General features: G+C 61.1%; 1 protein-coding gene across 4 annotated transcripts in view; it reads right to left on the reverse strand.

Annotated features, from left to right (window-relative positions):
* The window catches only part of MYRF (myelin regulatory factor), a 34,185-nt gene extending 9,828 nt beyond the window's left edge, over nt 1-24,357 (reverse strand). For all 4 annotated transcript variants that reach the window (XM_015588900.2, XM_015588899.2, XM_015588901.2 and 1 more), the window contains exons 1-14: nt 24,235-24,357; nt 11,860-11,947; nt 11,384-11,647; nt 8,928-8,989; nt 7,714-7,981; nt 6,492-6,742; nt 6,276-6,399; nt 4,399-4,594; nt 2,976-3,052; nt 2,681-2,791; nt 2,164-2,254; nt 1,599-1,799; nt 1,188-1,299; nt 539-648 (exon numbers count right to left, since the gene is read on the reverse strand). In XM_015588900.2, coding sequence (XP_015444386.1) covers nt 539-648; nt 1,188-1,299; nt 1,599-1,799; nt 2,164-2,254; nt 2,681-2,791; nt 2,976-3,052; nt 4,399-4,594; nt 6,276-6,399; nt 6,492-6,742; nt 7,714-7,981; nt 8,928-8,989; nt 11,384-11,647; nt 11,860-11,947; nt 24,235-24,280 — 2,001 coding nt within the window. In that variant the 5' untranslated portion in view covers nt 24,281-24,357. The remainder of the gene's footprint in view (nt 1-538; nt 649-1,187; nt 1,300-1,598; nt 1,800-2,163; nt 2,255-2,680; nt 2,792-2,975; nt 3,053-4,398; nt 4,595-6,275; nt 6,400-6,491; nt 6,743-7,713; nt 7,982-8,927; nt 8,990-11,383; nt 11,648-11,859; nt 11,948-24,234) is intronic.
* Between the last annotated feature and the right edge of the window lie 15 nt (nt 24,358-24,372).

The raw sequence follows: 24,372 nt of genomic DNA on the forward strand, positions 1-24,372 counted from the left end.
GCTCAGGCCATCCCGTCGGCCTGAACGGCCCTTCCCAGCCCCGGTCAAAATGTCTTGTCTCTCTCAGGGGGGTCTCCCACCCTCTGATCTCCCTTCTCTCATGAACACTGTGTCTCAGACTTCAGCACGTCACTATTCAGCTGAAGCCAAAACACATTACACGCTCCTTGGAGCCCAGCCTCACGCCAGGTAAATTACAAACACCAACTTCACAATAAGCCATGTGTTTAAGCTTTGCAATAACCACGTCAGGATGTCTTAGCGGTGACTATTGTTACCCTCATTCTGCAAGGAAGGAAAATGACCCTCCGAGATCTTGCCAGTGATCACACAGCCATCGAGTGGCCAAGTCTCCACCTCTGCCTTGAATGCCCACCCCCTTCCCTGTGGCGTGGGGATGGGGCTCTGGAGGCAGCTTGAGAGAAGATGCGGCTGCCTCTGCACTTCAGTGGCCCCAGCCTCTATGGGGGTGGGATGGATGCCCTCCAGCTGGCCTGCCCCTCTGGCCCCCCTGACCCCGCTCCCTCTCAGCTCAGACCTTATTCACCACCAGGAAGTTCTCTATGGTTTTCCCGTTGGCAAAGACCACATCTCCAGTGTCTTTCACGGCTTCAGGCAGGATCTCCTTCACCTCCTGGGCGATGACACCTGGGGAGGGTCAAGCCAAGTTGTGTGCGTATTGTTGGAGGGAGGTGACCACTCACGGGGTGGGGGCTGGACAGGGCAAAGTTCTGGGGGCTAGAGATTTTAATTCCAAGGAGCCTTGAAACAGGGGGCCAGGGGGGTCCCACAGACAAGTGTTCACGGGGTCACAGTTCCAGGAGTCAAGGTGTGAGGTTCTTCCCGATGGGGGAGGGGCGGGTTCCGGGGAGTAAGGACCCCAGGGGAAGCGGGCAGGGATCCAGGAGGATGAAGGCAGAATTTATCCAAGGGACAGAGGGGCTGGGATCCGGGGCCACGAGAATCCCGGACTCCAGGGGCGAGGTATGGGGGACCAGCAAAGGAGCGACTTCCCAGGGTCTGAGTCAGGGACTTGTAGTGGGCAGGGTTCCCCGGGAGGGGCTTCCTGGGAGGACGGTTTCCAGAGGACAGGGACAGAGTTGCCAGAGGACCGGGACTGGGGTGGGGTTACTGAGGGCCGCGGTTACTGGGTTCCCGGACCCTAGTAACCCCAGGCCGGTCCCTACCCGTCTCTGGCGCCGCCGCCTCGATGCCGGCGGTGGCGGCAAACTCCGGTTTGTATCTGTAGTGCACCAGCCGCATGCGCGAGATCCTCTTCAGCTGCTCCGTGGTGTCCACCTGCGCAGGAGCCACGGCCAAGGCTGAAGCCCTCCTCTCATGGACCATCCAAAGCGGGCCCCGGAGCCCAGGAGGGCGACAGCCCAGAGGGTGCAGTGTAGAGGGGAGACCTTACTACCGGAATCCCTTGATCCAGAGCCAGCCTCCCGCTCCTCCTTCCCCCTCAAGCCCCGCGTTTCCGTCTGGGCCCGCCCCTCCGCGAGCCCCGCCCACATAAGCAACCCCGCCCCCGGCTCACCCCTGCTGCGACCCCCTCCCGTGCATAGCTCAGTTGTTCCCACCCACAGCCCCAACCACACCTCCTGCACGTGCTCCTTGGCCCGCAGATCCGAGGGGTGCATGAGTGAGCCCATGACCTTGACGTTGCCGTGCACGACAAGTGCCTCGTCGGGCCTGTCAGTGTTGATGCCCACACGGCCATGGTGGAAGACAGTGTCTGGCACTTGAGCCCGCTGCCACAGCACGTCACTGTCGCTCTCAAACTGGCCTGGGTTGGAGGCCTAGCACAGAGTTGGGGTTGGATGGATCGGTTTTGGGGTGCGGGGTCCTGCAGCTGCCCCTCCAGCTCCAGCCAGATGTCCTCACCCCACCATGCCCAATTTAAACCGTCCCTCCCACTGTGGCAACTTTCAGTCACTTGTGGGATCTCAAGGCTACCAAGCCCCGTCCATCTCCACGCTTCACTGCGAAGGAGACACTGATCCCCAGGGAGGGTGGGAGCCTTGCCCAAAGCCACGCAGACAGTGCCCAGCAGGATCAGCACTCCGGCCCCTGACTCCCCAGCACCCTGGTATTTCTCCTGGGTGCTGTTTCTCCCAGCTCTGGGGAGGACTCTCAAGTCCCTGGGGGGGAGATGGCCCTCACCCGCACGATGATGCGCTCTGAGATCTGGGCGGCCAGCGTGTAGTTCTGGTTCTGTGCATGGGCCTGAAGTGCCACCACCAGCATAAAGTACCTGGGGCACACAGGGGTCTTAGAGGCACCCAGGGGCCTGCCCCACCTGCCACTGCCCACCCCTCCCCAACTCCGCTACCCTTCCCAGGTCAGATGCACACTGTACAAAACCGATGAGCACTTGGTCATCTCCCCCAGGTTCCCAGCACCCCCAGGAAGTGGGCATGAACATTCCGTCCTACAGAGCAGGAACTTGAGTCTCCACTAGGGGGCAGAAGTTCCCCAGGACCCATAGCTAGGCAGCCACAGAGCTGCTGATGAACCCAGAAGCCAGGCTTCTGCTCTCTCGACCGTACGCCAGGTTCCTCATCTGCAAAGTGGGTCAGCCTGTGGGACCGTATGCCTGGCGTGCTACACTGGGTGGCACCTTCCCGCCCCTCCTCCTCAGACGTGGAGGGACACTGGGGCAGGGGTCCAGCCAGCTCACCTCTGGTCGGGGTTGGGCTTGCCTTTCTTGCGCATGTTGTTGGCGGTGGTCTCGCTGAAGTGCAAGCGCCCCACGGTCACCTTTGTGACTTGCTCAGGGGGCAGATTGACCCTGCAGGGGAAGGGCAGGGTCCTCAGGGGCAGGGACGGGGGCTGTGGAGAGCCAGGCCGGAGGGTGGCACCCAGGTCTGGGAGGTAGACATTATGGGTGCCTACCTGTCCCCCGCGCCCAGCTCCCAAGCCAAGTCCAGGGCGAGTCCTCCCAGGTACCACCCCCGCAAGGGACAGACACTCACGTGACAGGGTTGAAGGGCCGCTTGCTTCGGTCGGACTGAGACTGCTCGATGTTGATGGACTGGTTCAGGGCCTCCAGCTGTGGGAAGAGTGGAGCCCACTGGTACCTCAGGGCCTGGCTCGCCCCCTGGTCCTGCCCCTCCTTCGGTTTCTCAGCCCAGGCCTGGCCCAGCTGGAGCTCATGAGGCAGCAGAGGCACCGCCTTCCCCTCAGCCTCACTTTCCCATAAACGCGGGTGCCTTCTCCTACGCAGCCGCACACCCCACAGACCCACACCCACACCACTGCCCTCACCTCTGCGTGCATGAGCGAGCACGCACACACTCCAGTCACCCTCACAGCCCCCAATCCATACCACAGCCCCCCCGACTCAGGACACATACCCCCGACCGACCTCCACAAACACCCACTCACACGCAACCCACTCGCTCCCGGCCCCCCTCCCACACTCATGTTCCCTTAACCCCTCCGCGGGCACTGTCTGAGCCATGCCAAGGCACCAAGCCCAGCTCGTGATACCGAAGCAGACACACCCAGCCAGGCCCCAGAGAGCTCACGAGCTCAAAATCAACATCCACGAAGGTTGTACTAGGGGGGCGGTGTGATAGGGGAGGGGCCTCTAAGTCAAGATGGGCCTCATGGCAGGTGTCCTGAGGGCCAAGGACTGTAGCAGAGCAAATGATGAAGGTCAAGGAGCAGTCGACCAGGACAGGAGGGTCAGAGGGAGTCCCAGAGAAAGGAAGCTGCTGAGGGAAGGCAGGGACTGTAGTGGGCACAAGCGGTCTGGGGCACAGCAAATGGCAGGGCTGGAGTGAAGGGCTGGACCTCAAAGGCTAAGGCTTTTGTGGGCTAAGCTTATAGATGGGGCTTTGCGAGGAGGGCACTGGGCGCTCTGGGAGAATGGGGAGTGTCATGCCCACCCATGTCTCATGTGGAGTTTGAGTCAGGAGCTAGAGTGAAAGCTGCTGTGGACATTCAGACAAGAAGGATGGCCTGGTCTGGGAGAGGCAGAGGGAAGGGGAGGAGGGGACAGCACGGCCTGGTGCATGATGAGGTGTGGGCAAGCGGGCCCCGGGTTTATCAACCAGGGCCCTGGAGCCCCATTCCTGACCGGGGAGCCCAGGGGGTGGGGAAAGTTTGCAGGGAGTTCATTTGGGAATATGGAGCTGAGGTGGCTGCCAGAGCTCTCAGAGGATGGGGTCTGGCTGGGTGTGCGGACTTGGGGTCACGGGCTGGAAACAAGGAGCATAAGTGAGAAGAGGGCTGAGGGGCCTGCCTGCTAAGGGGCAGCATGGGACAAAAGGCAGGAAGGGTGGGGAAGGGGGTGGACTTGGCCATGAGGAGTTTCCTCAAGACACACTCACTCCACCTTGGGGTCCTTCAATGCCCCCGAGCTGCCCCTCCTTGCCAAGCTCCCAAACCTGCCTTCACTCCGTGCAGCTTCAGGTAGAAGCAGTCGAGAGGCTTGAGGCCTTCGGGCGTCTTGACGTACTTGGGCTCGCCCAGCATGCCAATGTACACTGTCACCTGGAAGTGGTTCTTCTTTTGGCACACGAAGGCGTCGTCACCCACGGAAAAGTTGAAACCCTTGTCGGCATCCACACGGTAGGTGAGCATGGGCCTGGAAGGAGGGGAGGGTACTCGCCGGGGTCCCCAAAGCCGGGCCTGGAATGTTGGTCGCCCCCCCACATGTCTGTGTGCCAATTTCCTACCCTGGACCCCCCACTTCTCAGAAACGGAAACTGAGTCCCTGGAGGATTTGGGCTCAGGTCCGCTATCTCCAGCCCCTATTCTTTCCCGGGACCACCCTGTCCTGGGGATGTGGGAGGGCCGGCAAAAGACTTGAGGCCCACCAGATGGGAGGGAACTCTTGGCGGGGGGCTTGACAGCCCCTCGGCACTCTTGGCTCTTTCCCAGAATGCTGCCTGAAGCCCCCTCCCTTATGGGGGATGGGGTTAGAGGGGATGGTCTGTGGAGCCTCACCGCGCCTGACAGCTGGTTGCCATGGAAACGGTGGAACCAGGCGCTGGCTCTGAGCTGGCCCAGCCTCTGCCCACCAGCTCACTCAAGCCCCCAAACATCCTCATTCTGACTCCGCCCTGGGTGGGGACAGGGGCGCTGTGGGCAGCTAAACTCGGCCTGTTTTCCCATCTGTTGTTGGGAAACTATTCCAAGTCTGGATCCTTTGGGGGACCTCCAGGTCAGGAAAGGAGGAAATCACTGACCTACAGCTTGGCCCACCCTCACCCAGGTCCCCAGGCACAAGCTGTGCCCCCAGCGTCCAGTGCCTGCCTGGACAACGCTGGGCAGGGAGCATGTTTCCAAACTTGTGGAAAAAGGACTTTGGGCCTGGCTAACGTCTACAGGAAGGCCGGGGGCTCACCACTTTTCCCTCCCAGGGCTCCACCCACCTGCCCGCCCCAGGGGAACACCCAGGAAGTGCCAGCTTCCTGGCCTTGGCAGGGCTGGCCCAAGAGGGGTAGAATTAAGATTGGGGAGTCCTCATCAGGCTATAGGGGCTAGACTCCCAAAGACCTCCACTCGACCCTGGCAGGATTTTGAGGGACCCTTCAGCCACCACAGCAGCTGGACACACACACACACACACACACACACACACACACACACACACACACACACCCTCCCCCCACCACCAAGAATCCCATAGAGCCTGGGGTGCCCAAATCTAGAAGGCTGGTCTCCCCTGTGAGAGGGCCCAAGTCCAGCCACACTGCCCAAGCCTGGCAATGTCCAAGGTGAGCTGAGGAGAGCCACATCCCTCACTGGCCTTCCTTGGAAGGGAGGGTAGTGGTCCCACAGTGCTCCTGGCCAGGCCAGGCAGCCAGTCCAGGTGGGTGCTGAGGAAGGGCGAGGAAAGCCAGGCAGCCTCTGACCTGGCCCTCCCCCACCCACGGGGCCTCCGGGGCAAGGAGGGGGCTGCTGGAAGGGCCCCCCGCCAACACTCCGCTTCCTGCTACCTTCCTGGAATGCAGCAGGAGTGGGTAGAGGGGGTGGAGGGGAAGGAAGAGCCAGAGAACACCCATCCACCACATCTCCCTGACTCGGCCCCCAATGGCCCCTCTGTGGCAGACACCACCTTCTTAAGGGGGCCTCGGGCTAGCCCAGGAGTCAGGAACCTTGATCGCCAGTCCTAGCTCCATCCTGAGCCTGTCTGCTCGGCTGTAAAATGGACCTTCTCGTACCCACTAGGCCCCCAGGCTCTGCTCTAGGACCATGACGCCAGGACCAGGGGCCCCTGAGGGGGTGGCCAGGAGGTGTAGGGAGTGGCACTGATCACTCACAGCTCCTTGTAGTTCGCATCGTATAGTGTCGCCCACTTGTTCTGCTGATGCGGTTGCCATTTGATGGACTGGTAGTTGGGGTCCAGGTAGGAGCCACTGAGGCTGTCATTGTCCTGCAGGAGACCTGGAGGGAAGGACCGCCTGTGTGGGCCCTGGGCTCCACTCCCCAACTTGAAGGGTTGGCCCCCTGCGGGGTCCAGCAGGCCAGCCATGTACCTGGTGAGGGTGCGCCTGGTGGGTGCCAAGGCGGCGTCTGGACCCGGGCGATGCTGAGAGGCAAGGAGCCAGGGCCTGGCGAGAGTGGGCCCTGGGGAGGCCAGGGTGGGGATGGGGCTCGTGTGGGGTGCGGAGGGAGGGCTGTCACAGTCCCGGGCTCCTGTTTGATCATTCCATTCAGCATCTGGGCGTTGAGGGTGTTGGGGGGCGATTCAGAGTGTTTCCTCTTCTTGGAGGGGTGTGTGGGGAGCCTGGGGGGACGGAGGTGTGTGCCATGTGGGGCTGGCTCTCCCTGAGCCCGCTCCCCCGGATAGTACCCTCCTCCCCTCACCACTCTGTTCCCACAGGATATGCCCACAGCAGAGGACGCTTCCTACAGGAAGCCCATGGGCTTTGCCTCCTCAGTGCTCCCCCGTCAGTCCATGTTGTCATTCCCCATTTCTGTCTCTCCTCCCTACCCCCCAAACTGTGGAATCCAGGAGGGCAGGAGCCACACCTGACTTGTCTGTGTGTCCCCATCACACCCGACAACGGGCCTGGCACACAGAGCACTCGGAATTGTTTGTGGAATGAACGAGTTGGCCTCTTCCCTGTGGTGCCACTGAAAACTCTCTGGACAGCAGCCTGCGTGGTTAGAAATGAGCCACAGAGGGCAGAGGGCCTGGGCCACAGCAGCAGGAAGGAGAGTTTCTTGGGAAGGCGGCTGAAGGTTTGGGGGGCCGTGCTGTGCCCCTTTTCCTTCTGGTTGACAAAACGTTTCAGCAGTGGAATCTTTCCCTGAACTGTCTTTCACAGAATCTCAATGTATAAAACACAAACGGACGACTCTGCGGGTTGGAGCTGTCAGAGTGGGGGGCTCGGCTCTCCATCTGGAACCTCCTCAGAAACCCGAGGACTCCGTGAGACAGCTGGAGAGTCGCTGGTGTCGGGGTTCAAGCCTTGACACTGCCCCTCCTAGTTCCACGCCTGGACCAGCATGCCCCACTCTCGGAGGCCTCGTTTACCCATGTGGGCAACGGGGCTGAGCATGTGGCCCTGGCTGGAAATCTAGGACGCCTTGCTGAGCACGTGCAGACACACGCACTGACCCCTTCCCCTGGGGTCAGGGCCTCCTGCCCTTCCTGGGTTCATCCCTATCCCCACCTCTACTTCTGTCCTGCCTGCTGCTGCCCTGACCCCCCACCCCATTTTCCCACCCCAGGGGCGGCTGCCCACATCTTACTCAGCTCCATGCTGCAGCAGCTGATGCAGCATCTGGGACTGCTGGGCGTGGTGGAGATCGGTGGGCACCAGCCCCTGCCCCATGGCCGCATAGGGGGGCATCGGGGGCTCAGCCTTCATGTACAGGTCCCGCTGCAGGACGGGGTAGTGAGGTGGGGGTGGCGGGGGGCCTGGCAGGTGGGCTGGAGGTGGGGGCGGGTGCTCCAGGCGGGAGGGCATTCCCACATGGCACAGGGTCTCAGGGGTTATGGTGCGCAGGAGGTGGGGGTCTGCAGGAGAGAAGGAGGGCTGGCATCAGAGACCTACCTCACTTGGGGCCCCGGGCATGACCTCGGCAGGGTCTCCCAATTCCCACCCCGCCCCAGGCCAAGCCTGGGGGCTGCCCTCCCACCAGCCCCACGTGGGAGGGGAGTTAGGCAGCCTAGAACCTGGCCTCTAGAGGCCTGGGCAGGGAGGCGAGCCCCGGTCCAGGGGTGGGCGGCCTTTTACCCACTCCTCGTCAGCTCCTTCCCCTGGGCCGGGCTAGCCTTGCTACGCAGGGGAGGTCCCGAACCCCCAGGCTCTCCCGAAGCTCTTCTCAGGCCTGACCCTCCCCTGGGCTTCAGGAAGGCGGCTCCTGGACCCCCAGCACAGGCCTGTGGCAGCCTCCTCCCTCCAGCAGCCCCTCTACCGGGCTTCCAGGGGCCAGCCCCCCAGCCTCAGTGGGGAGGCCCCAGCTCCCTTTGTTCCCCAGGAGGCATTCCAGAGATGTTTTTGGTAAGATAAACAGAACTCTTGACCCCTCTCTGGGCTGTGGGGAGACAGCTGCCCGCCCATGATCCTTCTGCTCTTGGCCACCTGGGGGCCACAGCACCCTGGAGCACCCCTCAAGGTGAGGTGGGCCCGGCAGCTCGTAAGCTGGTAAGGCCTGTGCTCAGGCTGCAGACGGGGCCTTCCCCAGCCGTCCACTTACCGCCGAAGGGCACGTCCATGATGGCGCAGGAGGGCAGGCGGGTGGCATCGCCAGCGGGGACACTTGCTCAGAGGCAGGGCCAGGCTCCCCTCCCGCCCGCCGGGAAACAATAGCCAGCGCCAGGGAGTATTTGACCAGCAATAATCTGGGCCTGTTGGGCAGCCGCTGGCCCCCTCCCTCCCTTGCTCCCTCCCTCCCTGATAAGGCCGCCCCAACCACTTGCCCAAACCCCAGAGGGGGAGGGCGGTGCCCGCTGGACTCACCATTCACCTGCTGCGGGGAGTAGGCCTCGGAGCCCGAGTCTGGCGGGGAGTCCGGCAGTGTGCTGCGGGAGAGGAGGAAGGGGCTGTCGGGAGGGCCGCTGAGGCCCTGCCTTTAAGCCGGGCAGCTCCTCTATGAGGCAGGGTCTCAGAGACCCCAGAGGCTGGAGGCACCCTTAGGGGCATTTCTCTGTACCAGCTACCTTGAGGTGCCTGACAGGGCTAGGGGCTCTCCTGCCCAGCATCCCCTCAGACCTACGGGGAGCTTGGGGGCCAGTTACCAGTGCCCCTGATGATGGCGTAAGCATTCAAGGGCTCTGTCCTCAGAGTCTAAGGGGCCAGGCCTGCTCCTCCCTTCTTGTATGCACCCACTGAAGCCATCACTTCCTAGAAACATAGGCTCCTGGGGGACTGAGCCCAGGGAGCCTCAGTACGTCACTGGGGGCTGCCCCACCAGAGGCAGGTGTGGGCTGGGCAGGGAGCCAGCTGCCCTAGGCTTGGGTTTATTTTTTTCTTGCAGGTTTTATCAGTGGTTCCAGTGAAAGACAAACTCAACCCTGAGAGGTCAAAACGTCCTGCATGAACCCTGTGCTCGTCCACTGAGGGGTGGGCTGTGCTCACATGGAGGTCCAGCTCTTTAGCCATCCTTGGTCCCCACATGTGGAGACCCTGCCCACCGCTATGCCTAGGCAGCTGCCCCAGGTGGCCGAGCCATTGTTGGACACAGCCAGGAGCCGATCCCAGAGTCCCTGTGCTCCCGTGGACAAACCACCCGCCCAACCCTGCAGGCCATGTGAGGATGGCAGAAAAAGTGATAAGTGATGGGGACCGAACCCTCACTTCGGCCCTCAAGGCCCCTGGCATTGACCCGGCCTCTCCACTTCCACGTCTACCATCTCCCACCTGCTCCCTGCACTTCCCTGACAGTGACCTTGGGTTTCTCCAGTGTGTCAAGGTCTTTCACACCCTCAGGTCCCTGCAATCAAATGCCCCAAGTTCATAAGGCCTCATGTTCTTTCCTTGTAGCTCCTCACACTCCTCAGCGTGGTGATTTATTGATTGATAACTCCCTCCCCGGCTAGATCGCAGGACCCGTGGCAGGAGGGACGTGTCCGTCTTGTTTGCCACCTAGAACAGGGTCTGGCAGGCATGGGGCAGTGAAAGGTCCAGGCCAGAGTCCCTGTGTAGCTCTGGACAAGCCCTCTCCCTGAGAGATGGCCCCCAGAGTGCCATTAGAATCTTGCTATGAGGAGAAGCAGACCTTTCTTTGACGGCTGGTTTTGGGGTCCCCCAGGAATAGGTTACTGGGGACGGCTGATGAGCACACACAAAAGCATGGGGTACGGCAGCGGGCCCCCAGCAGGTGCTTATTACACGTTAGTTCTCTTCCCTCCTTTCAGGGTCTGTAAATTAGAGATGGCCTCTCGGCCTCAACCCTCAAGCAAATGTCTGCCTTTTGCAGCTCACCCTGGCACCCCAGCTCGCCGCCCTGCTCAACCCCTGTAAGCCAGGAAACAGCTACCACTCCCCCAGCTCCTCCTCTGTGCTACCTCACTTTATTTCCACGGTCCCCTGGAGGGGGAAGCATTTGGGGCTCACTTTACAGAGAGGATGCTGAAGCCTTGACCAAGGTGGTCCCTCCCCAAACCAGCAGCCTGGCCATAGGAGCCGGAAGTGGAGCCGAGCCATGAATGGTGTCATGCTCCCAGCACGAATAATTATTCTTCCACCCAGAGACAGGGTCTCTGCCCCTGGCTGGGGAGCCCAGAACTTTCTCTGAGCCCGTGTTCCCTGCCTCTCCTCATCAGCACATGTCTGTGGGCTGTGCTGGAGTCTGGCTGGGCTGGTGGCCGCCTAGAACCTTTGGTCACAGCCAGGCTCGGCCTGAGCCCTTGAGTCAGGCAGCCAGTGTGGACTTCTCTGATGTGTGTTGGGAGGAGGGCCTGGGAGGCTGGCTTGGATGTGGAGAACTTCAAGTACCACATCTGTGCCATCAGCCAACTCCCGGCGGCCACAGTAAATAGTGGCTAAATGCACAGATGAGTGGATGGGGCTGGCGCAGTGAGGGCAGTGTGTATGCCTCTGTGTGTGCACATGTGTATAGGTGTGCACATGTGTACAGCTGTGCATGCACGTGTAGGTGTTCCCGTGAAAGTAAACAGTCATGGCCTCCAGTCTCGCTCCTTCCCGTCCGCTCTCCACACAGCTCTCAGAGATTTTTCTAGCACTCACGTCAGCCCTCATCGCTCCCCTGCTCAGAACCCTCCGTGCTGCCCACTGCCTCAGAACAAAGCCAAGAGTCCCTCCTCAGCCTGGCCCTCGGCCCTCCCCACCTTACAGGGCAGCGCGGTCACCACTGCCAGGCCTTGGCCAGCTCCTCCCAGGCCCATGCCCTGCCTGCCCCCTGGGCCTCTGCTTCTAAACCCCCCTCCCCTGCCATGCTCCCTGCCCTCACTCACCCTGGGGCATAGGGAGCCTTGGGCTCAGCCTTGATGGGGGGCCCAGAGCCCCCCAGGAAGGGCTTGGGAGCGATGCCCAGGCCATTGTTGTTGTTGCAGTTGAGTGGGGCGCTGTAGCTCGGGGGTGGGAGGGGGCCGTGGCGCCCTGGGGAGGGTCCACCCCCAGGGGGGCTCAGGTGGTGGACCCCGCTGGAGCCGGGGATCACTGGCTGCCCGTGGGGGTAGGAGGCCGCACTGGCTGGAGCAGAGATGTCAGGGAAGCAGCTGCGGAGAAGGGAGGAAGCTCAGCGCCAGCCAGGACCCCAGCCCCTCCCGGGGCCCCCACCCACAGGCCAGCATGAAGACTGCAGAGGGGTCGGCTGCTGGGGAGGGCCCAGCAGCAGCTTTCAGAGGTGGGGCCCTGTCACACCTCCCAGGTGAAAGGCGGCTGCCAGAAGGGCTGGGGGTGGAGCCGAGGCTGTCCTACGGCCACTCACAGTTCGGACGCATCCTCCTTGCTGATGTACTCCTCCAGGATGCTCGTGTCTATGTTGGAGGGCTCCAGGGCGCCGTTGATGTCGTGGCCTGCAGGAGAGAGACAGATGTGAGCTGGGGAGGGGTGTGGCTCCTAGGCCTCTGGGCCCTCTAAGACCTACGCCCGGGCTCCTCCCCACCTGTGTGTCCATCTCTGTTGGGGAGACACCTTCATCTTCTCCCACCTGACACCCCTCCAGAAGGCACTGACCTCCCTCAGCCCACAAAGCCACCTGGAGTCTCCAAGGAGAAGAAGGGTCCAGAGTGCAGATTTGGGACAGAGAAGCTGATTCTTACCTTCCGTACCCTGTTCTAGCTCCTGATATGAGCTAATCCTTTCCCCGTATCTACAAAATGGGGTAATCATCCCCTGTCTTATGGGGTGCTCTGAGGAGCAAACAAGAAGCTTTATTGAGTCTAGTGCCCAATGGATGATGCCCATCACCCTCAGTGACTCTGTCCTGCCCTGTCCTCCGGGAGGCAGTCAGTTGCAGATGGCCCAGCTGGTGAGTGCCTAGGAGCACGAGGCCTGGCTGGCTGAACAACGCATCCTGGGGGTGCCCATGGGCTGCACCCCAGGCCCCAGCTGCAGACCGAGAGGGAGTGGAGATCAGAATCAGGAGTGCCCACCCTCACCCATATGCCCGTCACCTCATAATGGGGTTGGGGTGCCCAGCCCTGGTTTTGCAGAGGCGCGAGGACCAGAGAGGTAAGGGCTCGGCCTGGCCGCGCAGCAGGGAAGCGATGGCGGCCTGGTATCCGCTCCTCCACCCAGCCTCTCCTGGGCCCTCCTCACTGGCCCCGGCCCTAGGGAGAGGAGGGGCTCCCAGAAAAGGCCTCTTCTGCAGGGAGGTGCTAACCTTTCCCCTCCCAAGGTCACCTTGCAGGGGGAGCCGGAGGGCGGGGTGATAAGGGGGCTGACGTGGGAGATGCGTCAACCCCGATAATGGAGGACAGCCCCACCCACTGCTGACCTGGGCTTGCCAGCCCCCCGAGGCAGAAGGTGCCCTCCCACAGGTCCCTGGCGCCTGAGTCTGGGGTCTGTACCTCATGCCCCCTCCCCTGGTGAGCCCTGGGAACAGCGCTTAGTCAGGTCCAGGAACAAACCCTGGCTCACCTCCTACCTGCTGTGTGACACTGGGCAGGTCACGTACCCTCTCTGAACGTCAGTCTCCTCATTAGTAAAATGGGGACGTGAAGGGGTAACGCTTTACAGGGTCGTTGTGAGTGTGGAACAAGTTAAGGTATGTAAGGTGCCCGGCACGGCGTGGGTGCTCAGCCAACAGAATGGCTGTCCTCACTTCCCAGTCCCAGGAGTGCTGGGGTCCCCAGGAGCCCCCCACCCAGGCCCCTCCCTGGCCTCGGCTGGCATTTCAAGAATGCTGAGCCCCGCTTAGGTGATTAATGAGTGGCTAAGCCCTCCTAGGAATCACGCGCTGCCCGAGACAGGCCCTCCTGTGGCCCCCACCCCGGCTCACCCAGCCGGGAACAAGGGACACCCACCAAGCACCACCAATGGCTGTCCAGGGCCCCGTACGGCCAGGGCAAGAGAAGCTTCTCAGGCCGGGGCTCGCCAGTCTGCATGCTGAGGTTCTAGAACTGTCCAGCTCTGTCTCTCCCCACGTCCTTGGCTGTTAACCAAAGATCCCATTTACTGAGCACCTACTATGTGCCCGGCACTTTTGGAGCCAAGTACATGAATAAATCATAGTTCGTTATATGCGAGGCATCCCACAGGCTCTTCATGTGCAGTGTGACACTTAATCCCCCCAACCTGTAACGGGGACGGTAACAGTGACAGCATATCATTCTGACTCCCCGCCAGGCCCCGCACTACGCTAAGTGCTTTACGGGTTTACCTCCCGATCTCGCCTGCAGACTCCGTGTTATTAGCATCAATCATTCCCTCTCTCAAGGCGACACGGCACAAAGTCAAACCCAGGCGCGGGGCCTGACTGCAAGGGGTAAGGGGTAACTGGTGGCCACTGAGACTTCCCTGCCGTCCTGGGCAGCCCCGCCTGATGGGCTGGGGGAGGTTCCCGAGGGAGGATCCAACATGGGAGATGGGCAGGGAGGGGGTACTGGAGTATCACCCCACCCTGGCCGCTGAAGCTGCAAGTTTTTGAGACTGAACTTGGAATCTCCAGTGAATGATGGGGTGATGGAGTCATGGTGTTGCTATTTATAACAGGCCAGGCCCCCTCCTCCCCTCCTCCTCCTCCTCCCCTGGCCAGGAGTGTTCCTAATCACCCCTAATCCTCCTGCCCACCTCCCCTGGGATACGGGGCCTCAGGCAGAGGCATCCTGGGAGACCCTAACGAGAACCAGATGTGGCTGGGGGGAGGAGAGACCCTCCCGTGCCAGGGGCCGGGTGGACGGGAGGATGCGGGAGGGAGGAGGGAGCCGCTGGGGCAGGGTGGGGGTGGGCCACTGGTGGGAGAGAAATTTGAGGTTTGGGGGTTGGGGGCCTCCTGAGGAACACTGACCACGTCTTCTTCTCTGGGAGCCCTCGAGGCCTGCCTGGTTTTTGCCCCACACAGCCTGGGGTCCAGCCACCAGGCAGATGCCCCCAACCTGCCCCAGGTGCCACACTGGGGATTTCTAACCAAACATTCTAGGGTAGGAGTCGGGGCTCGTGGGAGCCCAGGGATTCCTGAGGCTGGGGCAGAGCCCTCAGGAACCCAGGAGGGAGGCAGGGCCCCTCAACACACTCTTGGGGGTTCCCATCCCCCACCGCTCCCAAAAGAGCCCTGGAACATTGCTGAGCCAACAGATACCTGTGAGCAGGAAGCTAAGTGTATCTCCTGCTGATCCTCAAGACCTCCCTGGGAGGCGGAGAGGCTGCCCAAGGTCCCACAACCAGAACATGGCACCACCAGGTCACAAACCAGCATGCCTGCCCTCCCCATCCGCAAACCCTTCAACAACTTCCCACTGCTCAGGATGACAGAGCCCTCCTCGGTCCAAGGCCTGGCATGGTCAGGCCCCGCCTGCCCCCATGGCCTCCTCTCCTGCCCTCGTTCTTCTCCCTGAAACTCTCCATGGTCCAGCCCCCGCCTCGTTCCATCTTGGGTCAAACCCCGCCTCCCCTGCACACCAGGGCCTTGGCACGTGCGCCTCCCTCTGCCAGAGAAGGCCCCTTCCTGCTCGTTCTTTAGGTTTTGGCTTAAATGTAAATTCCTCCAAGAGGCCATCTCTTGCTCTCCCATCCTCTTGAGTGGCAGCCTCTTTTCTACTTTCTCATCAGGCTCCCCGCTCTCCTGCCTGGCACAGACCTCTCAGGGAGGTGGAGGGTCTGTCCAGCGCCCGCCCACCGTCCACGGCTCACACGCACCGGGTAATCACTCTGTGCCCAGCCCCACGCCACACACGGTCTATGGCTCATATTTAATTCTCACAACCACCCTACGGGGTAGGTGGTTTTCTTGTTCTCCAGTTTACAGATGAGGAAACTGAGGCTCAGAAAGAAGAAACGCCTTGCCATCGCTTACGGATGCGGGAGGTGCCTGGGAGAGCTCTGTCTCTCTGTCGCGTAAGCATCCAAGCCTACAGTAGGCACACAATAAATGTTGATGAAATGAATGAGCAAAGGGGCAAGCAGGACAGTGGGACTGGGCCTGCCTGGGTCTGGGGACGTCAGCCAAGCTGTGCTGTGGTCAGGGGTCAGGGCTAGACAGGGCCCCTCCAGGTACCATCCCTGCCCTGCCGAGCTATGTGCCCCAGCTGCTCCTCATTAATTAGGTCCTTTATTACCTGCTTTTAACAGGAGCCAGACACTGCCCTTCCCAGGCGGGCTGGGATCGAAGCTGGGGGAGGGAAGCCCCCTCCTCTCCTCTTCCCCTTCTGCCCAGCCACCCAGCTGGGCAGAAGGGGAACCAAGGGGACAGGAGTCAGGTGCGGTATGAGAGCGGGTGGGGGCCCAGGTGGTCCTCCACCCTGGACTCCTCCCTTCCCCTCCTCCTCCTGCTCATGCCCATCACCCGCCCCCCCCCCACCAGCTGTGGCCACTGGCTGAGTCTAGGCCATTGTCCTGGGGGACGGGGGAGGGTGGGGACCCGGCACAGTGGGTGGCTTGTGCCCTGCCCACACCCTCCCCCCTGCCCGTCAATGGGGCACTTGTCAATTCATGCCCAAACATGGCGGAAATCCCGTCAGCCACGTGGCCGTGGGCAGGGCAGGCCAGGGCCTAAGGGTGCTGGCCAGGCCTAGCTGATATGAGCCTGGGGCCAACAGGGTATGGGGCCCAAGCCTCTCCCTCCAGTACCCCGAGCGTCCATTCTAGGTGTCGGAATCTGAGGGGCACCCTGATTCTAAGCAACGGCAGGGGGTCAGGGTGGTAGTGGTCAAGGGACTGCCCACCTTGGCACTCCCATGATGCCCCAAGGGACTGCTGGGGTCAAAGAGGCCCGGGTGCTAATGCGAGCCCCCCGTTCATTGCCGTGACCCTCAGCAAGTGACCTGCCCTCCCTTGGTCTGGCTTCCTTCCCCATCGCTGGGGCAGGGATCCCAGCATCTTCAGGGAGAAGGTGGGGGAGAGCCTCGCCCCTGGGAGACCATTCCTCGATCAACGTGAATCGCCGTTTCCGTCTCTCTTGGGACCCCTCTCTCCTTTCCTGCCCCACCGTCCCCCCTGCTTCTCCATATCAGCTCCAGGGAGCCGCTGAGAGGGCCTCGCACCTTCGTCTGAGCCCCTCTGAGGCATGACCAGTACCATGCTGTTATTCTGGCACATGAACAGCACACTCTGGCCTCTAGGCTCTGGCTCTAGCCATCACCCCCTGCCCGTGGGTAAGCCTTCTGTGACCGCCTGCCTGCCCCAGCAGCCCCTCCTCAATCACCCCAGTCACAGAGGGCCCCCAGTGCTGAGGCTTGTCTCCTAGTACTGACTGAGCTAATCAACATGCTCCAAACTAATTCACACTGGGACTGGGTACTGTGGGCTCTCACCTCCTTTGGTTTGGCTTTCTATCTTTATTAATATGATCTCTGATTACTATGATAACTGCTAGCTGTCCCTGCTTCAGGCTTCATCTTGTGTCCAGAGCCTTCTCACTCAAAATGCCTTCAGATCAGACGCTTGATTTTGGAAGCTACCCGTTGCATCTCTGCATCGAATCCCCAGTTAACCTAGGGCTAAATGACAGAGATGTGGCTCTCCAGTCATCAGGCCTTAAATCTGAACCACAGTTATATTTGTCCCCTCTCAACTTCTTGCTAAAAAATGCAGACGATTCCCACATCCTGCCTGCAGAGACCCATCTCCTACATGGAGCCTGGGTCTAGCCACCCCTGGGTTATAGCTGTGTCCTCCTCTAGTCCCCACTTGGTGGCTACCCTGTCCTCAGGTCAACACAAAACTGAACCCACAGCCCCAAGATGCTCCCCAGCCAGGTCCAACAGCAGCTGCAATGTGTTCTTAGGGAACCCCCACATCAGTCCCCAGGAACTTCTGCTTTGCTTGGGGATCCATAGGGCCGAGTTAGCACCCACCCGACGCCCCCAGTCCCCTCCCACAGGGACCAGGGCAGACAAGTAAGTCCCTGTAGCTTGGGGTGTGGGTAAGTGTCCTCGAGGCTTACGCATTCCCGTCTGTGTTTACACACAGGCATATCCCACACGCACGTGTGTACACAAGGGCATCGTCCCAGGCATGTAGCCACTGACACACATGTGAGTGTGTACATGAAAACACACACATGTACAGTGGCACGCCCCTCCCACACTGACACACACGTGTGCACACACCAGCATGTTCCACATGTGTTCATCCGTTTAAACGATGATTCACTGAGCATCCTTATGTGTCAGGGACAATGCCGGGCTCTGGTGATGCAGCAGAAGACAAAACAGACAAAACCTCCTGCCCACACGGAGCTGACATTCTGGGGGCAGAGTCAGGTGGCAGGATAGATTGGTAAAATCTATAGCATTTTAGAAGGTGACAAACGCTATGGAGAAAATAAAGCGGGGAGAGGAGTTTGGGGTGCAAAGAGAGTGGGGAGGAATTGCAATTCTAAGCAGGATGGTCAGGCCAGGTCTCACGAGCAAAGCCACGAAGGAGGTGAGAAGCCAGTGCAAAGGCCCCGAGGCACGAGCATGCTTGTGCATGTGCGCATCTCAGCACACCACACAGACTTGTTCACTCACGCACACCCGTACACTCACGCACACATTTTGCCCTCCCTTCCTTTCCCACTGACCCAAAGGTAGGCCCAGACCAGGGTATCTCCCCATCAGCTCTGGCTGGAGACAGCTCTAATGGAGCAGACTCTGTCAAGACTCCCGAGTTCCCTGCCAAAGGCAGCCCCCTTCAAGCTGGTTGCGGATGGAGATCCCCCTCCACCCTGCCGGGCCCCAGGCCCCAGGAAGGAGAATCACAGAGAGAAGAGAGCCCAGGGGACTGAGAGATGAAGAGGGGAGTAAGGGGGAGGGGCCCCAAATTCCACAGGCGGACAGAGGCTGTGGTTGTGCGTCATGGGGGCTGGAGGGGTCTAAGTCAGACGGAGGGAGAACTTTCCCACTGATGCAGCCTGGAGGTGGGAGGTGGGGTGAGGATGCCCTGGAGCCCCCAGTCCATAGTCCATGCCAGTGGAGGCTCTGGACCCAACTGTCCCCCGACCTGGCATTTAGCCCTTCCTTCCCCTCCCACTCCAGGCCTTTGGCACTCTTGGGGTCTCACCGCTTACATTACACAATCTTGACCATCTGAGTGGGGGCTCTGAGATCCAGAGGTGAAGGGGCTGGACGGAAGTACATAGCACAGCCACCAGTGATGAATCAGGAGCCTCGGCTTGCAAGAAGGAGAAGCCCCCCTCCCTACACCACTCCTGGTTGGCACCCACCCTGTGCCTAGCCGCAAGTCAGGAGACCCAGGAGTCCCAGCTCTGTCGTGGCCCCCCTGAGTGAGCCTGGCACATCACCTTCCTCTCCTGCCTCAGCAACCCCTCTTGGAAATGAAGGGATACCATCTGCACCTCCACTGAGCTGCAGGAGCCCCTGGAGACAACATGTGCAAAAACCTCTGCGCTAGATACAGCAGGTAAAGATAAAGGACAAGGACAGTCAAGGCCCTTCCCCCTTTGCCCGCCTGCCCAACCCCGAGTTTTGAATCTCTGAGGTGGAGGGTGGGGTGGGAGGCACCAGGAACCAGGAGCAGGCACAGGACCCGGCAGGGCCAGACCTGTCATGGAGCGGGAGCCCGTGCAAACAGAGAGCGTGCTCAACGAGGCTAACGGTTTCCCCTCATCGTGAGAATAAGTGGCCCAAAAAAAGCGAGGGCCTCTCCCAAGGCACACAGCACCAGCCGCAGGCCCCAAAACAAGCTTGGGGACATTGACCTACCCTGCGGACCAATAAATGCTCAAAGCGAGGACATAATATCTGCTGTGAGCCTGCGGGTCTGGGCCGTGCACCCAGATCGTAACCGCAGCCCAGGCTGACACCTGTGAAGCCAGGCGCTGCACGAGGCCCCTCGCGGGCCCTGCTTCGCCTAGGAACCCTGAGAGGAACGCACTGTGACCACAACTGTATTCCCGTTTCACAGAGAGGAAAATGGAGGCACACAGAGGTGCAGTGACAGGCCCAGAGAAGGACCGCAGGTGAGCCTCAGAGCTGGGGACAGACCCTGGCAGCACATCCAGGGAGCACATCAGACCATTATACCGTCCGACCCCTGCCGCCAACCGAGGGGCCACCGGACCCATGGCAGCAGGGGCTGCAGACTCTGAGGTGGGAGAGGAGCCCCCCCGCCCCATACACACGTCCAGGCTGGGAGGGAAACTGAGGCCCAGAGGGGAAAGCCATGAGGAGGAAGAAGGTGGAAAGGAAGGGCAGACGGCCTGGGTGGGGCGGGGCCACTCCATGAAGGATTCGGTTAATGATTTCTGCTCCCTGTTCTTATCAGAAGGGCAAAGTCCAAGGGCAGCAGCCAATCAGTGGCCCGCTGGGCTGTTACCCAGCAGCCTCTGCTGCCAGGGCCCCCCTAGCTCTGTAAGCCCTTGGGAGTCAGGGAGTGGGGGCCAGGTCTCCGGGAGGAGGCTATTCTGCCCAGAGCCGCCTGTCTTCTCCCCAGACATTCTGCTTGGCCCTGCTTATGGCTCCAAGGGGCCCTCTGCCCAGGCCCCCAGACTCAGGAAAGGCCCTGAGGCCAGCAGGTGGGAAACTGCCTGCTCCTCTCCCCAGCATTGACACCTTAGCCAACTTCCTGGGGTGCCCCCCGCCTCTGTTCACATAACTATTGTTGCCTCCATCGACCCCGAGAACATTTCCTGCTCCTCCCCACCATGGCTCTGCACTGGGCGTTGGGGACAAGGGGATGAGTCAGACCCCCCACTACCATTTCCTTTCCAACTGGACTCAGGACCTGGGACAGGAGTCCTCCCCGGGGCTCTGGGTGGACCCAGGAGGCACCCCATCTCATCTCCTTGGGAGTCAGGTAGATGGCTGCCTCCCCCATCTACCTACTCCCTGGGTCAGACAGGCTGACATAGGACACAGTACCATCCATCACACAGCCCCAGCCTCCTGTCCAGGGTGGGCGTCTTCTTCCACAGTCATCAGTGGGACCCCTTCCTGCCCTCAGGAGGCAGAGATGCTAGTCCCCATTGGGAGGCCACCCTCCCCCAAGGTGCCGGTGGCAGGAGAGACAGCAGGAGGCTGGGTGTCAGCTCTGGAAAACACTGGCTAAGACCCTTCTCTTGGATCCTGGGTAAGGGGGCCAATGCCACCCCTGCTCCCATTCCAGAGTTAAGGAAGGGGTGGCTTTCAAACCAGGATCCTAGTGTTCTGGAGGGCTGTGGGGAGCTCATCCCACTGTGCCCAGTGTATATATCCCATTGGGAGGTCATGAGTTTGTCTTTTTTTGTGCGTGAAAAAATCACATGGGAAGCCCCATCTCTGGTCCAACGTACCTGCTCACCCAAGAAGGGACAGGAGGCCAGAGAAGGGAAGTCACCAGCCCAAACTGCCCATCAGGTCTGGAAGGGGTGAAAACTCAGCTTCCCATTGCCAGCCTTGGTGGGACTCTAGAGGCTGCGTGGAGGTCCCTCAGCCTTTCGGTGGCCTTTCTAGTACCTGACGGAAGCCCAGTTCCCCTCGGTCTCTTCCTCCACACCTGCCTGCTTTCTGGGGGTCATTGGCTGCTCACTGAAGCCCCATGTGCCCCCGGAGCCAGGGGCCGGCCTCTCCCCTTTCCAAGCCCCTTCCCACGGCTGAGACGAAGCTCATCAGAGCTGACGGCATCATCAAGACCTCCTCCTGTCTTGCAGGTGAGGGAAAAGGGTCCAGAGCGGACGAGAGCTCTGCACAGGGTCACACAGCTCTTGATGTCTGAGCCTTCACCGAAACTCTAAGGTCTGACACTGCCTTGCCCCTGTCCCTGACCAGGCTTTGGGAGTCCAAGGCCTCAGCCCATGAAAGCGATGAGGAGTACACCTGCCACCGAGACCCTGTTACCTGCTGGGAGCCAGTGCATCCTGCCTGGAGGGTCCCCTCTCTGCAGGCCCTGTGCCCGCCGAGCTGGGCAGCTGTAGCCTCCCTCCAGGGGATTAGCTGGGCAGTCACGGGGGCCCGGCTGTACCAGCCTCGAGGGGGCCGCCCTGTCCCAGCCTCCCACCCAAGGCCCAAAGCGCCTTAGCCCCCAGCCCACCACTCCGGGGTGGGCACAGCCTGGCCCACCTGCACAGGGCTGGACCAGGATATATGCCTGGTGTGCCTAGAGAGTACGCCATATCAGATGAGGGGCCCTGATGAGCCCCAGAGTGGAAAGCATAGACCCTGCCTCCTGTACCCACTGTCCAGAGGGAATGACCAAGGCAGAGTGGGGACCAGATGAGAACTCAGGTGTCCCCAGCCCCAAATAGAGAGCACACACTGCTCCTACACCCTCAAGAACAACACATCCACATGCAGGAAAGCACAGCTTCCTGCCCCCGGCACTTCACACGTACACTCATGAGCACACTCAGACCTCGCCTCTCCAAAGCACTCCCTAACACCCACACTGGGTCCCAAACAGCACTGCCCACCGGACTCCCTGCCAGGCCATCCCCTCCCATGTGGCCCCAGAGACCCCAGCGCTAGCACCCACCCCACCTTCCCTCCATCTCAGGCTCCGGGAAGATTTCTCCAGACCCTGGCTCCCTCCCGGCCCTGCTCAGGCGGGCAGCCGCATACCCCCCTGTTCCCCAGACATTCTTGAGTCTCCTCTTATCTCTCTGGAGGGAGCAGCGTAGCCTCCCCGCCAGGCCAGCCGCATGGCTGAGCCGTGGCGTCAGCCCCCACCCCCACGGGCAGGAGGGAAGGTTTGGCTCAGGAGATGGGGAACCTGGGCCAGCCAGGCCCGCCCCTCTGCCAGGGCCCAGGGTTCTGGAGGAGGAGGCGTCGGGATATCTGCAGGAAGCAAGAGGGACTGGCCCACAGGTCATCTGGGGTAGTAACAGGCTCAGGGCACCCCAAAAGAGTATATCCCAAGCCAGGACTGGTGTCCCCTTCCCACCTCCCCAGGAGCTCCCAGCCCCTATAAGGCCCCTTGAGGGCTCCTAAAGGAGGAAGTGTCTGGGGAGGACAAGAGGCCCTAGGAGCCTCAAATGGGCGAAATACCTCAGGATCAATCATTTAATCTAGCTCAAATCTGACTTCTTGGGGCCTAGGTCTGTTAGGGTGTCCAGAATCCTGGCATGGGGAGGCCTGAGGCTTGGGGATGCCCTGACTTGGGCTGCTCAGCAAGCAGGAGTGGACAGAGCCTCCTGCTCCCAAGTCACAGGGAAGGAGTAACTGAAGCAAAGAGGGCCTTCTTCTCTCCCTCATGGGACTCCGAAGGGGTCTGGGCACTGGGCTGGACACTGGGGCCCTGATTCCAGCCCTGTGGCCCAACGGTCCCAGCGCAGTGCCCCATAGGCAACCCCCACCCCAGGGTGGAAGGCTCTGAATCACTGAGATCTGGGTTCTGAATGCACTGGGAAGCGTATGGGCTGAGGGACCGGGGAGAGGGTAGGGCACAGGCTGAGGACCCTAAGTTGGTGGAAAGGAGCACAAAAGGGGTCAGGGAACCTGCCTAGATGCTCCGGTGAGGGTCTGAGCAGCAGTGTGGGCTGGGAGACGTCAGCCTGTGCCTCTGCCTTTCCCTCCCACACTCTGTCCCATCCCTCCAGAATCCAGCACCCAGGATGAGGGGGACAGCCCTGGGGGAGGGGCAGAGGCTATTCAGGAAACGAACGGGAGTTGGTCAGATGTAGGAGGAGACCTCCCAAACCATTGTGTGTGTGTTTGGGGGCGGGGGGTGGAAGTATAGAAAAAAATATTGTAGGGTGTGCGTAGATCCCAGCCCTGCCATGGGGAGGGTCCTATTAGGGTCAAGGTGAAGGGGCGAGGTCACTCCTGGGGTGAGGAGAATGCCAGAGGAGGCAAAGCTCCAGGCACAGGTGTGGGCAACAGAGCCCGGAGGAGTCTCAGAGGGCTGGCAGGATGCAGCTCACAGCTTTTGAAGGGTCCCCCGAGTGCAAGGACGGTGGTGGCTGGCAGCGGGGATGCCAACTTCAAGGAGTTTCCAGCCCGAGGAGAGCATTCGGAGGGCAGGGGTTGGGAGTGGAGGAACCCAGCCCACGGAGGAATGCTGGGGAGGGGTTCCCAGCCTCAAGTAGGGAGGGGTAGCTGCTTCAAGGGGAATTTCAGCCTTGGGGCGGGGGGAGCATCCTTATGGAAGGTGGGTGACAGTCTTGAAGCAGGTCCCAGTTTCAGGAAAGAACAGTGGGTCTCAGCTCCTAGGTGTCAGGATGGGGAGAGGGGGCCAACTTGAAAGGCACACAGGGTACCTGGGTCTCTAGGTGGGGGTCTCAGCCTCTGGGAGGCACACTGGAGGCTGGTGCCAGCCTGAGAGGCATGGAAGATAGTGCGCTGGGGTTCAGGGCCTGGAAGAGGTCTGGGCCTGGATGGGGTTCCAGAGAAGCACAGTATAGGATCCCTAGACTGGGCTGTAGGAAGTGCACTGGAGGCGGGAGGTGTCAGAATTTAGGGGTGTGTGCGCTGCAGGTCCTGGAAGGCATGAAGGAGGACCAAGTGTGGAAAGGGCTCAGCTCCGAGGAAGTTGTGTGTTGGGAGACAGGGAGCCCAACTTTAGTGGAGGTGCATGGTGACCTCCGGGAGTCTCCCAGCCCTGGGAGCCAGCATTGGATGGCTGGTGCCAGCTTGCAGGAAGGCCCCAGCCCAGAGGAGACGACACCCGGGGTCCCAGCGTGGTGAAAGCACAGTCGGGGGGGTCCCAGTCCCCGGGGAGATCGCCGGGGGTGGCGGGGATACCCAGCGCGAGAGGTTGGCCGCCCTGCCGGCCCGCAGTCCCTCACCTTCGAAGAAGCGCTGCAGCGCCTCCGTCTCGTCCACCACCTCCATGTCTGGCCCGTCCCGCCTGCCCGGCGTGCACTCCGCCCCGGCCCCGCTACAGCCCGGCCCGGGGGCGCGGCATCGCCGGCGCTGCCCGCCCT

The sequence above is a fragment of the Pteropus alecto genome, unplaced genomic scaffold (genome assembly GCF_000325575.1).
Source record: "Pteropus alecto unplaced genomic scaffold, ASM32557v1 scaffold43, whole genome shotgun sequence".
In the NCBI taxonomy this organism is placed as follows: Eukaryota; Metazoa; Chordata; class Mammalia; order Chiroptera; family Pteropodidae; genus Pteropus; species Pteropus alecto.